The sequence below is a fragment of the Manihot esculenta genome, chromosome 11, assembly GCF_001659605.2.
Source record: "Manihot esculenta cultivar AM560-2 chromosome 11, M.esculenta_v8, whole genome shotgun sequence".
NCBI classification, from domain to species: Eukaryota; Viridiplantae; Streptophyta; class Magnoliopsida; order Malpighiales; family Euphorbiaceae; genus Manihot; species Manihot esculenta.
Window position 1 is genome coordinate 4,984,328 of NC_035171.2, and position 13,162 is coordinate 4,997,489.

Here is a 13,162-nt window from a genome sequence, read left to right on the forward strand (position 1 = left end):
AGGGGCTTATCAGCTGGTTGGGGCACGTATTAACTGAAAAAGAAGAAATTTTTATACGCAACTTAGTGTTTATATTTGCCGGATTTTTTATGAACGCTGAATTTTTAGCACTTAAGCTGAGACTGAACACTTTAGAAGGAAACAGACTCAAAATCCATTAAAATCTATCAAGCAGGCCAATTCATTAGCGCGTCATATAACATGTGACTAAAAAGGCGGGACTAGCTCAAGATTTGGACCCATCAAAAGAGAGCCTAACTCGTATGATGTGACGGAAAATAGGAGAGCAGGCCCGATTATATCACGACCTTATCAGTATGTGTACCAAAGAGAAATTAAATGGCCACGTGATGAGAATGGGTAAGTAGATACGTTTATACGTACGAGTCTGCATGATAAGGACAGGTAGCACGCAAGAACAAGTGGAACTGTAGCAGAATGACGATTATGCATCACTAAAAAATAAAAAAAAAAAAAGAAATAAAAAGAGATACATGATTCTCATATACTAAATTTACACACTTGTATACCTAACATCAATATTCATTCAATTTAAAATTATAGTAAATTTTATTAAAATAAAATTAAATGAATTTTAATTTTTGATTACTTAAGTATATTAATTAACTTGTACATCTCAATCCAAATGTATATAAGAATTTTACATGAAAAAGTGGCAAAGGTTCTTTCATTCCCTTTATTCTGTCTGTGTTGTTCCACTACAGATGGACATTTGCCATACCAAGTTTCTACTTTATGCCTGCCAGGCTGCTAGTTTCTATTTTATGCCAGCAATCTTTCTCATCATCTGGTCTGGATCCTCTGCTTCACCAACTACAATTGCTCTTGGGAAACTGGCCAACCAGAACAATCCATGAGGTGATTTGCTCATAGTGGGACTTTCGTTGGATTTGGCTTGCAACTTAAGCATGTGCAAAAAGCGTACCTGCAAAAAATAAAGATTCAAAGGAAAAAGAAGCATGCTAGACTCTTCATGCACAGAATCACCTTATTAATTTTAATTAAAGTATAGAAATTTAAATTTAATATTAAAAATATATTAAAACATTTCTATTTTAATAATTTTACTAGTTAATTTTTTTATTACTAAAAATCATTAAAAATAATAGAGAGGATGAAAATATACTTAAAATTTTACACTAATAACTTAAATGATTTAAAAAATAAAAAAAAATTCTAAAATTCTAATTTTTCTCCCCCACTCTATCCCACCGAGTCTTACTCTTTTCCCTTTTTCTCTTCTGTTCTTTATCTGGTATTTTTTCAGCCCACTACCGTCTTCCTTCCTTTCCCTTCTCTACCAACACGTCTCACCCCACCCCATCTCACTGAATCTCTCCCTTTTCCCTTCTTCTTTACTCTTCTCCCTCTTCCCTTTTTCCTTTCTCTCTTCTCTCGCCGTTAGACATTGTTTAATGCACCATGTTGCCGTGGTCTTGAGTAGTCATACAACAGGTAATCCTTCATTTTTAGTTTATGCATGTTTATTGATTTGAAATGTAGATATTTTAATTTATGCATACTTAAAATTTGATGGTTTAAAATGTAATCAAGGAATTTTGATTGGATTTATTAAAAAAATATTTATACAAAAACTTTAATTATGTTATTTAAAGGGTTTTCATTGGCTGCCATGTAAAATGACGAGTGGATAGAAAATAGGAGAAAATTAGAAATTTTATTAAAATTTAAGACTTTTAAACATTACAAAAAAATTATTTTCAAAATAATTTTTTTATTTATCATTAGTTTTATCAGACATATAAACTAACTGCGATGATTAATTAGTTGAATTATTAAAATATAAAAAATATTTAAATGTATTTTTAAATATTTAAAAGTTTTCATATATTATAGAAATTATATAGTAATTTTTTTAATTATCTCATTCTTTATGAATATATTAATAAAAAAAAAGAATTATTAGGATTAAAATAAACATATGAGATAAAAGATAATTAAATTAAATAGTGCTTTATTATAATTTAGATAATTTAATATAATATAATATAGAGATATAAATATGTTTTTTACAAAGATGAAAAATTAGAGCGTTAAAATTTATTATTTTTTAAATTTAACTAAATGTACTTGAGCTTAATATTCTTTTAATTATTTAAGCATAATATTTTTTTCATTTTCATTAATTTCACAAAATTATTTAGGTTTTACTGCGTCCGCGTTAGTTATCTTATAATCCGACAGATTTCGTCGATCCCTAAGTCGTTGTCCTTTCTTCCTCCTGTTTGGTTAAGCTAAAAACACTTTTAACTACTCCCAAAAAACCAAAACGATCATTAAACGACATCGTAATTCCACCATTCTGCTTTTACTTTTTCCTTTCCTTATTCCCGTAACAGCGAGCGATAACTTGTCCAGCAATCTCTTCAAAATCCCAAAGCCACAAGAATAGAAATTTTCAATTGCGAACAGAAGCTGAAAATTTGTGGAAATTGGAGTAGAGAGATGGGTTGTTCCCAATCCAAGATCGAGAATGAAGAAGCCGTTTCTCGCTGCAAAGATCGCAAGCGATTCATGAAAGATGCCGTCGCCGCTCGCAACGCCTTCGCCGCTGCTCACTCCGCCTACGCTATAACCTTGAAGAACACCGGCGCCGCTCTCAGTGATTACACCCAGGGAGAGGTTGCACACCGCTCCTCCTCCGCGCCCGCTCATACCACCGCTGCCGCTACTTCTTCTACTGTTGAGACTATCTTCCCTCCACCTCCTCCCCCGTTCGAGAATTCCTCGTTGCATCGCTCCGCGAGCATGCCACAGATGAAGATCACGAAGCCGGAAACGAAGTCGGTGGGGCCAACGATCATGGAAGATGAGGAAATGGAGTATGATACTCCTGATAATGAGAAATTGATAAGGAAACGTAGTAGTAGTAACAGAGGAAGTGGCAGTAACAGAGCTGTAGAAGAGAATCATCAACCTCAGAATCAGATGGAGCAGGGCCCACCACAGCCACAGCCGCCGCCGCCGCCGCAGCAGCAGCAGCAGTGGAAAGAGGAGGTGATGCGCGGCCCTACGATACATCAGGGATCGTCTTGGGGTGATTACATTTTTGCGCCAGTGGAGAGTATGCCGGGGCCGACTTTGGCCGAACCGTTGGAGGCGGAGAAGGAATTGGGACGGAGGGAGTTTGAGGAAAAGGCAAATAAAGTGTCACGAGAGGAGGAGGAGGAGGAGGATCCTGTGTTGGTGATGGAGGAAAAAGGGGAGAAGGCCGTGGAGGTGCCTGTGCCAGTGCCAGTGCCAGTTCCGGTTCCGGCAGTGGAGAAGAAGGTAGCGAAGAAGGGCGCTGGAGAAATGGGGAGGAGGGTGGGAAAACCGGTGAATTTGGTGGTCTTATTTGCGGAGCTTGATGATCATTTCTTGAAGGCTTCTGAGAGTGCCCATGAGGTTTCCAAGATGTTAGAGGCCACACGGTTGCATTATCACTCTAATTTTGCCGATAATCGGGGTAATGATGGGTTCGTTGTTTTCTTTAGTAATCTGCTGCAATTAGTTCATAACATTTGGTTGTGAACAATTGTTTAATTATGCATTTTTCTGTTGAATTGTTTGTGTTGGAGAAAATTGGGAAGAGACGGTGCATCAGAACCTCCCTTTTGATGATTTATCTGAGCAAGGAGCTGCTGATTATTTTTTTTTTTTTTTTTTTTTGGGGTGCCGGTAGTAGTTTGAACAGGATGTACATATTTCACATTGAATTGACCCTGCTGCCTGTGTTGTAGGACATATTGATCATTCCAAAAGAGTGATGCGAGTTATTACATGGAATCGGTCGTTTAAAGGGATGCCTAGTGTTGATGACGGTATGGATGATTTTGATACAGAGGAGCATGAAACTCATGCTACTGTGTTGGATAAGATGCTAGCCTGGGAAAAGAAGCTTTATGAAGAAGTCAAGGTACATTTCAATGGCCTCTCACCTTTGGGTTCATTCATTCATGCTTTACATATGCACCCGGTGCATGCATCCATAATTTGTTCATAAGATCAGTTTATATATATATATTTGGGATAGGGAGCCTATCCTGTCCTATGAGCATATAAAACTTTGAGTTCACATGCAATTGCTTGTTCTTCGTAGAACAGCAACCTTTTAGTGGTAAAGACTAATTACTTTCTTTGCTTTTAACTTTCATTCAATCATCACTCAGTGACAATTTTATCTGGTTTGTTGCTATTTCATATGCTTGAAGTGTTAGGTCGCAAACTTGTGCCTGACCCTTTATTCATTTGCTGGGATATGCTTGCTGTAACTTAGACATCCTATTCCAAAAATTCCATCTATGATTTATTTTGACATAAAATATGGTTTGTAGGAAAAGTTGAAAATTATACAGAAAGCTGATATCATTTTGCACTGAAATTGACAAGAAGCAATAACTACTAAGCTTTAATTCTAAACTAGTTGAGGTTGGCTGTGTATATCCTTTTTCACCATTCACTTTTTTTAAAACCGAATCAGCTTCAAAACCAAAAATTGGAAATCTTTTTTGGTATGCACTGAAATTGGATCGAGGCAAATATATCAATGTGATGCAGAAATTATGGCTTCCTTGTAACCACATAATGGGATGGAATTAAGCACCCCATTTTCATTTCCAAGGTAAACCAAAAAGGAAAACTTTAATGCATTAGTCTAGTACACATACAGTCTCTATTCCTGGCTTGGTATGAAATCCTTTTATTATGTCATGTTTTGTGATGAAGCTTATAAGGGGCTTAACTGTGCTGGATAGGCAGGTGAAATTATGAAATTTGAGTATCAAAGGAAGGTCGCTTTGCTGAATAAGCAGAAGAAACGGGGTGGTAGCTATGAGTCGATGGAGAAATTAAAAGCAGCTGTAAGCCATCTGCACACAAGATACATTGTAGACATGCAATCACTGGACTCCACGGTTGCTGAGATAAATCGTTTACGTGATGAACAATTATATCCAAAACTCGTTGAGCTTGTTGACGGGTAAGTTGCTTTAATAATAATAATTAATTAGGTGAAGTTGTACAGCTTGATGAGTTCAGACTTATTTGTGAATAAAAACATTATATTTTATCCATCTCAATGGCTTAAGAGTTCACAGGAAGAATAAGAGAAATCATACTCATTTGTTATTTAAACTGAAGCTTGAATGAATTGGTTATCACATTGAACATATTGATCTATTATCTGTTTTATCTACTGTACATTAATCTTAAATTGCTTATGAAGTTTGGGCCAGTCAGTACTATGTTGGGTGCTCTAAGATGGTATCATTTGCATTTGTTGTTTTTGTGTTTCTTGGTTGATTCATTAGCACACATCTGTTTTATCTACTGTACATTAATCTTAAATTGCTTATGAAGTTTGGGCCAGTCAGTACTATGTTGGGTACTCTAAGATGGTATCATTTGCATTTGTTGTTTATGTGTTTCTTGGTTCATTCATTAGCACACATGCTTAGCATATCATTGTTGTTGCCATCATCATTGTAATAGTCAGTATAATTATTTAACAAAAATTTGATTGATGCAAGACACTACAGTTTCACTGCAATCATTATTTTTTACTCAATGGTATGCATGAAATTGTTTCACTTATTAGATCTATATATGTGTTCTTTTGGGCCAGAACCACAGTACAGGCAAAATTGATCCTTTTTTTGTAAATCCACATGTTTAATTTTGCTGGTAGGAACTGTTTTCATTTTCATTTTTTATTTTATACATGACTCCATGCATCAGCTGTACAACCGTTAAAACCTGATGAACTTCACATTATGCTGAAGTGGTACCTGCTAAGTTGCGACTTTTTGTTACTGGCTACTAGTGGCACCGTTCAGCATAAAGTTTTGTTGATGGTAATCTTGTTTAAATGCTTTTTTAGGAATACATTAATATACTTAATGCCTCATTATAACACTGCTTCCTTTTGTAATGGTATGAAAGGAAAATAGTGGTTTTGGCTTGAATAATGGAATATTTGTTGTGATCTCCTTGCACCAATTGTATTACTTTGGAAACATAAGGAATTGGTGTGTATTTCAGGATGGCCACAATGTGGGAGACCATGAGATTTCACCATCAGACCCAGGCTAAGCTTGTATATGACCTGAGATCTTTGGACATTTCTCAGTCCCCCAAGGAAACTAGTGAATATCATTATGATCGCACTTGTCAGCTTTGTGCAATTGTAAGAGATTGGCATACAAATTTTTGTAAGCTTGTAGACAATCAGAAAGATTACATAAAGGCACTCAACAATTGGTTAAAGCTAAATCTCATCCCTATTGAGAGCAATTTGAAGGAAAAGGTTTCTTCTCCTCCGAGGGTTCATAATCCTCCAATTCATGCGCTTCTCATAGCTTGGCAAGATTATTTGGAAAAACTTCCAGATGAGGTTGCAAGAAGTGCAATAGGTAATTTTGCTGCTGTATTACAGACCATTATGAATCAGCAGGAAGAGGAAATGAAGGCGAGAGAAAAATGTGAGGTCACAAGAAAGGAGCTCGCGCGCAAGACCAAGCAATTTGAAGAGTGGAAACAAAAGCATATGATAGGGTTTACAAATACTGAATCTGATCCTGACAGGGCAGAAGACAACCCCCATAAGGAGGCCATGGTAGAGAGACAGTTTGTCCTGGATTCACTGAGCAAGCAGTTGGAAGAGGATGAGGAAGCTTGCCAAAAGCTTAGCGTACAGGTGAGGGAGAAATCTTTCACCAGTCTCAAAACTCGCTTACCAGAGCTCTTTAGGGCAATGACTGATATTGCTCTAGCTTGTTCAGACATGTACAGTAATTTGAGGTCCATAGCACAACATCGAAATCAAAGCCAGAACTCATGATGAGAATACAATTTTATGCCTCAGTATTATTTGATTGTATACCCTATAAAAAAATAACCTCAGGGAAAAGAAAATCCTTGTCTTATGTCTTGTTTAACTTGTCATTCTGCTGCAAATTTGATATGAAACATGTCCTTACATATTTTTGTTTTATTAAATTGATGCAGCTTGAAGGTTGAGTTTGTAAGTACTTGTCGAGTTGCCTGGTGGAAAATTTTTTGTTTGCTATAGCTTAAAGGGTCAAGTGGAACTGGGCAAGTTGTGTTTTTTCAGACATCATTGTTACTGGTTTTCTCTTTTTCTCTATAGCTCAGTGCTGTTGGTTGATTGATTCCATTGTTAAATGCGTTGTTAACTCGATCTGGTTCCAACCATCATGTTACAAAGCCCATACAATAAAATCTAATACTGTTGAGGACTTGGTGAGAAAAGTTCACAAATGAGTCAGAATGTTCGAAATCAATAATTTTCCGGCAGGGATTTTAATCCGAAAGAAAAGGGTGTAACCTGGCCAACAACAAATTATATAGTAGAATTCTCATAAGAATTGTCTACATAATATAATAAAATTTTATAAATAGATAATTCAAATTTACAGGTGAACTAATAAATTTTAAAATTATGATAATTAATTAGTAGTTTTTTAAAAAATATATATATAATTATTTTTATATTTATTTATTGTATATATAAACGTCCTGCATAATATAGCTGTTACACTCGAAAAAGCTGCGATTTCTTTGTTAAAATTTCATTGGCTGTACTGCTCTCCCCCTCTCTCCTTTTTCTTTTCCACCATGTCATTGCATTTCATTAAGGAGATATTAAGCATGTAGATTACACCAAAAGTTGTTAGGAGAAGAAGAGAAATCCGAAATCACTCCAATAACTCTCAATGCCATTGTCACGATTAAGAAGTGGTCGGCCCTATCTCTCTATATGTGGACCAATATAAATGGGTAAAGACCATGGCATAAGCCCATTTGACTTGTGGAACCCACTACAGTTCCTTTAAAATTTTTTTTATAAATATAAGGTCCTCTCCTATTATCGTATCAGAACACCACTAGGTAAATATGAGAAATCGTCTAGATAAATTTTTTCTAGATATAATCATTCTCGATGGACCCCAAAAATATTTATATTTTAATATTTTATAATTTTTTCTTGAAGCAAACCTTACGACAGCTGGGAAATTCCCTTCACAATTTCCCCACACAAAAACAAAATATAATGAAGAGCAAAAAACCAAAAACTCTCGCTCTTCATTTTCTCTTTTACTCTTTCTTCATCTCACCCCCACTCACCTTTCCTTCCCATGGATATCCCCAAAGCTGAACCACCTCCTCCCCATTACTACGCTCCTCTACCATGCCACCACGACCAAAACTATATCGTTTTACCCTTTTACCATCCCACCAACATCCATCTCCCTCCCTGGCGCAGGCGTATTATCATCACCGTCGCCGTCTTCCTCCTCGTTGCTGCTTTCCTCTATCTCTTGTGTCCTTCCGATCCCTCCATCAAGATCGTCCGGCTACAGCTAAACAAACTGCATATCCACACTTTGCCTGTAATCAGCATTGACGTGTCACTACACGTCACCGTAAAAGTACGTAACTTAAACGTGTATTCTATGGATTTTAGGCACATCGAAGTGGATCTCAAGTATAGAGGGAAGATGCTAGGGAATGTGAGATCAGGAGAAGGGCATGTGAGGGCCCTAGCATCATCCTACGTGGATGCTGAGATGGAATTTAATGGGGTCAGGGTTCTGTCTGACGTGGTGTTCTTGCTTGAGGATTTGGCTAGGGGCAGGGTGCCCTTGGATACTACTACTGCCTTCACTGGGAAGCTTGGGTTTTGGTTCTTTCAGTTCCCTTTGAAGGTAATTATCAAGCTTCTTCTTCTTTTCTTTAAGGACTTTTTTTCAAAAAAAGAAAAGTTTTCGTTTATTTTAATATTATTATTATTATTATTTTCCTTTGAAGGTACTCCTATGAACTTTGTCTAAAACAATAGTTGAAAAAAGGAATGTATATTTCATTTAGGATTAATATTTTTTAAAATTTATATTATATATAATCAAATTTCAAGACATTATATATTTTTGAAATGAAATTACTATTTAATCCCTTGAATGTTGTAATTATTTATAATTATATCCTCAATTTTGTTATTAATTAATTATAATTGCATCCATTATATCCACTTCACATGAAAGTTAAATATTGAAAGCTTTGATTTCTAGATTATATTATAATTCTTGCTTTTATCTCATGTCTTTTTTTAATATGTGATTCCTAATTAGCAGGCAAAAATGTCATGTGAAGTATTGGTGAACACAAACAGCCAGACAATTGTTCGTCAAAATTGCCTCTCAGAGGTATATATAGAGAGAAAGAGAGAGGCTCATGTCCTTCCACCATGATGCATGGCCATTGACGACGTGCCTGCATGCATGCACCAGAAGCTAAAAGAATTTAACTTGTATATGCCTGTTTCTGCTATGTGTGTATATATTCTCATGTCATTATAAGCAAGTGCTGCAAATGAAACCGATTGTGTGTATTTTACCATTTATTTATTAATTAGGAGATATTATTATAGGTAAGGAAAATTAATTTTATGTGAGTTAGAATATTAAATTTATTATAAATTGGGTCTAAAAAAAAAATTTAAAATAATTTTGCCATGAAAGAGTCTGTTCCTTAATAAAATTGGCCACCCAATTAATGCTTCTTATTATTTTTCTAACTTCTTTTTTAAGAAAATACCAAAATTAGAATCTAAACAGCAACCATTCAATCTTAACAGTATCTCCTTTAAAAACCTCACTTCTTTTCCTTCACACACAGCAATAATCAAAGCTCCATTTTACTTGGTCTCAAATCTAGCATCCCAACCTAGCTAAGAAGGACACAGTAAAATGGAGCTTATCAGTAACAAATCAATCTTTATTTTCCTTTTCTTCTCTTCCATTCTCTCATTCTCAACTACTACTTCAGCCACTTCTGAAGTTCCTTCAGAGCTCGACCTTAAATTCTTTCTACCAGATTCCCCATCTCCTTCACCAGCTGTTCAAGCTTCCCACCCTACTTTTTCTTCTTTCAATATCACAACATTTATCGCCATGCATTTCCCAAAGGTTCCAACTTCATCAATCCACTCTTCCCTTGAAAATATCTGCTCTGTTACTCAAAACCCTAAGATGTGTGTCACTTTACTTGCTTCACACGTAACTCAGCCTGTAACTCCCCTTACATCTTTGCAAGCTGTGATCAAAACCCTTGATGTTCTTGTTAAGGATGCTTCCTTTGTTGCAATGGACGTGCATAAAGATCCATCAACCCCTTTAAAACTGAAGAAGAGTTTGGAGATGAGCATGGAACAATACTGGAGAGCCAGTAATAGCATTGGACATGCTTCGGCTGCATTTTCTTCTCATGATATTGAAGAAGTGAAATCTATGCTTGTTGTTGCTGTTACAAATTTTGGATTTGCTGATGAAGCTTTCTATAAACATGGCTTAAAAAAATCACCCATGAATGATATTAATGAGTTTTTGATCCAGTTTGCTGAATTTGGCATCGATATTTCTTCAAATTTGACGAAGAATTATTAATTGGTTTCTGGTAGAAAGAAAAGGGGGAATTAATTTGTAATCATATGATCCGTGGCTTATTGTGTTTCTTTGAGAATGAAAATTATTTAAAGAAGAATTAATGGAAATTAATACTTTATTATATATAATGTTATTTCTGTGATTAGACTGCATATATATAATATTTAAAAATAATTTTATTTAAAATTATTTATATTAAAATTATTTAATCAGTACTTAAACTCATTTTATATTTATTTTACATAAAAAATAATTTTTTTTTTTACTTTTAGGTATTAGCAAAACTGTACAAATTCAATATAATTTTGAATTAAAAATATTTTTTTTTTCAAAATTGTTAAGATTTTTTAAAAAATAATTTCATTTAAAACATTTATATCAAAATTATTTAATTAACTCTTAAATTCATTTTATATTTCTTTTCCTTTGTCATTTATTTTTTATTTTAACTTCAATTGTATTTGCACTTTTTTAGAATTTGATTTAATATTGAGCATTAATTGAATGCATATATTTATAATAAATATTAAGAAATGTATTATCTTATTTTGTTAATATTTGAAAAAAAATTTCATCTTAATTTATATTTTCTAATGGTAAAAATTATGTAAGATTTAGATTTTAAATATTGTGAAAAATATTAATAATAGTTTTTTAAAAAATATTTTTAATATTGTAAAAATGAGCGTTCAATAGTGAAGTCATTTCTAGATCATACTAAAGCGTCTAATATTTTTAATTATATTTATTTTAAATATATTAAATTTTATTAAATATTAAAAAATATTTTAAAAATTTATAAAAAATAAAATTATAATTATCCATTTATATGTTATTATAATTAAAAAAATAATTTTAAAATAATAAATAAAAATTATAAAATGAAAAAAATAACCTTTATAAAAATTTGAACTCAATTAATATGCTTCAATCGGTCAAAAATGTTTCATTAAGGTAAGTGGGATTTGAGGGACAGCATTATTCGGTTCAAATTGAAAAAATTGACCGAATCGAATCAATTTGAAAATTTAGTTCGGTTTTTTATATATTTCGGTTCGATTCGATTTTTAATTTTAGAAATTTCGGTTATTTCGGTTCGGTTTGATTTTGATAAAAAAAATTGAAAAAATCAAACCGAATCGATTAGTGATAATAATATGTTTTTTCAATAATATAGAGAAATTAAATCATATTAAAATTAAAATATTTTAATTAAATTTTAAAATATTAAAAATAAAAGTAAAAAATAAAAAAAATTAAAAATTGAAATCGATCAAACCGAATCAGATCGGTTCGGTTTGATTCGGTTTCTGACCAAAATCGATTCGGTTCGGTTTTCATAAACACTAAATATTTAGTTTTTGGTTTATTCGATTCGATTCGATTTTGAACCGAACCGACCGAATGCTCACCCATAATATCCATGAGGTGGATTCACCGAAAAATGTCTAACGATTTTTATATTTTGTATTCTAATTAAAATATTTAAATTTTAAATGAATTTATTAATATTTATATTTAAAGTGTAATTTTGATTAATTTTAAAATTAAAATTTAAAATAAATAATTTAATTATTAAATATATAGTTTATATTTTTTTATAATAATAGACTTTATTTTCTATAAATAATTATGAATATTTTCCAATAAATATATTATTTAATTTAAAATAGTAAATATTTTATTATAAAATTTTTATAATTATTACTATAAAATAAAATAAAACTACTGTTAAAATTATGAATTATATATTTAACAATTTAAATATTATTATTTTTTAAATTAAATATATCAGTTAAAATGTAATTTAATATGAATTAATATTATTTTTATACATAAAATTAATTTATATTTAAAAAATAATAAAATATTATATATAATGTAAATTTTCATATTTTAATTTTTAAAAATTAATAAAAATATACTTAAATATAAATATTAAGTGAATTTATCTAAAATTTAAATGTTTGTGTTAACTAACTTAAACGACTTATGCCTAAAATATTGGAGATTAGAATAAGTACAAAAGATTGGACCTAATATTTTTAAGGAAAATATGTTTTAAAAAAATTATTTTTCATATTTTTTTTTTTGAAATAGAATTTTTTTCATATTTTTTATCATTTGAAATATTTAAAAAAATTAATTAACGAAAAATATTTTTATAAATAAAAAAATAAATTAGATTAAAGTGAATGGTTTTCTATTTTAAAAAGAAATAATTATTTTATATATTTTGATATTCTTATTATCTTTATATATAAATTTATTAATAAATTTTATTTTTTAAATTAAAATTAACTAATAATATATAAATTATATTATTGAAAAATATTTTTTGTATAAAAAATAATTTTTTAAAATATAAATTAATTTCAGTAATTATTTTTAGGAAAGAACTCAAATTTAAATCTCTGACGTGAAGACCAACTTAGGCGGTTTTGTTTTTAAACTTTTAAACACAAAGCTAAGGATTAAATCCTATGGCATGTAAACCATATGAAATGACAAATTTACCCTCCGATTATATATTACCATGTGATCATGTCTCAAAAACAACTTGTTTATTTCCACCTTGCCCTCTCTATATATATAACACCCAGAGAAAGGGCTGCTGCTTCTGTGAATTAAACGAACACAAACCTTAAACTTTCAAGATCTGTCTAAGCTAGCTA

The 13,162-nt window shown here is 31.9% G+C and overlaps 3 protein-coding genes across 3 annotated transcripts; all 3 read left to right on the forward strand.

Annotated features, from left to right (window-relative positions):
• Positions 1–2,307: 2,307 nt before the first annotated feature.
• Positions 2,308–7,166, forward strand: LOC110626686 (protein ROLLING AND ERECT LEAF 2). Its single transcript, XM_021772732.2, has 4 exons — positions 2,308–3,490; positions 3,765–3,940; positions 4,779–5,002; positions 6,064–7,166. Exons 1-4 carry the CDS (start codon positions 2,488–2,490, stop codon positions 6,860–6,862), a joined length of 2,202 nt encoding a protein of 733 aa, XP_021628424.1. The 5' UTR covers positions 2,308–2,487; the 3' UTR covers positions 6,863–7,166.
• A 920-nt stretch (positions 7,167–8,086) lies between these two features.
• Positions 8,087–9,514, forward strand: LOC110626296. The gene is made up of 2 exons (XM_021772119.2): positions 8,087–8,750; positions 9,177–9,514. Exons 1-2 carry the CDS (start codon positions 8,181–8,183, stop codon positions 9,291–9,293), a joined length of 687 nt encoding a protein of 228 aa, XP_021627811.1. The 5' UTR covers positions 8,087–8,180; the 3' UTR covers positions 9,294–9,514.
• A 277-nt stretch (positions 9,515–9,791) lies between these two features.
• On the forward strand, positions 9,792–10,487 carry LOC110626717. The gene has a single exon (XM_021772767.1). It carries the CDS (start codon positions 9,792–9,794, stop codon positions 10,485–10,487), a length of 696 nt encoding a protein of 231 aa, XP_021628459.1.
• The last annotated feature ends 2,675 nt before the right edge of the window (positions 10,488–13,162 follow it).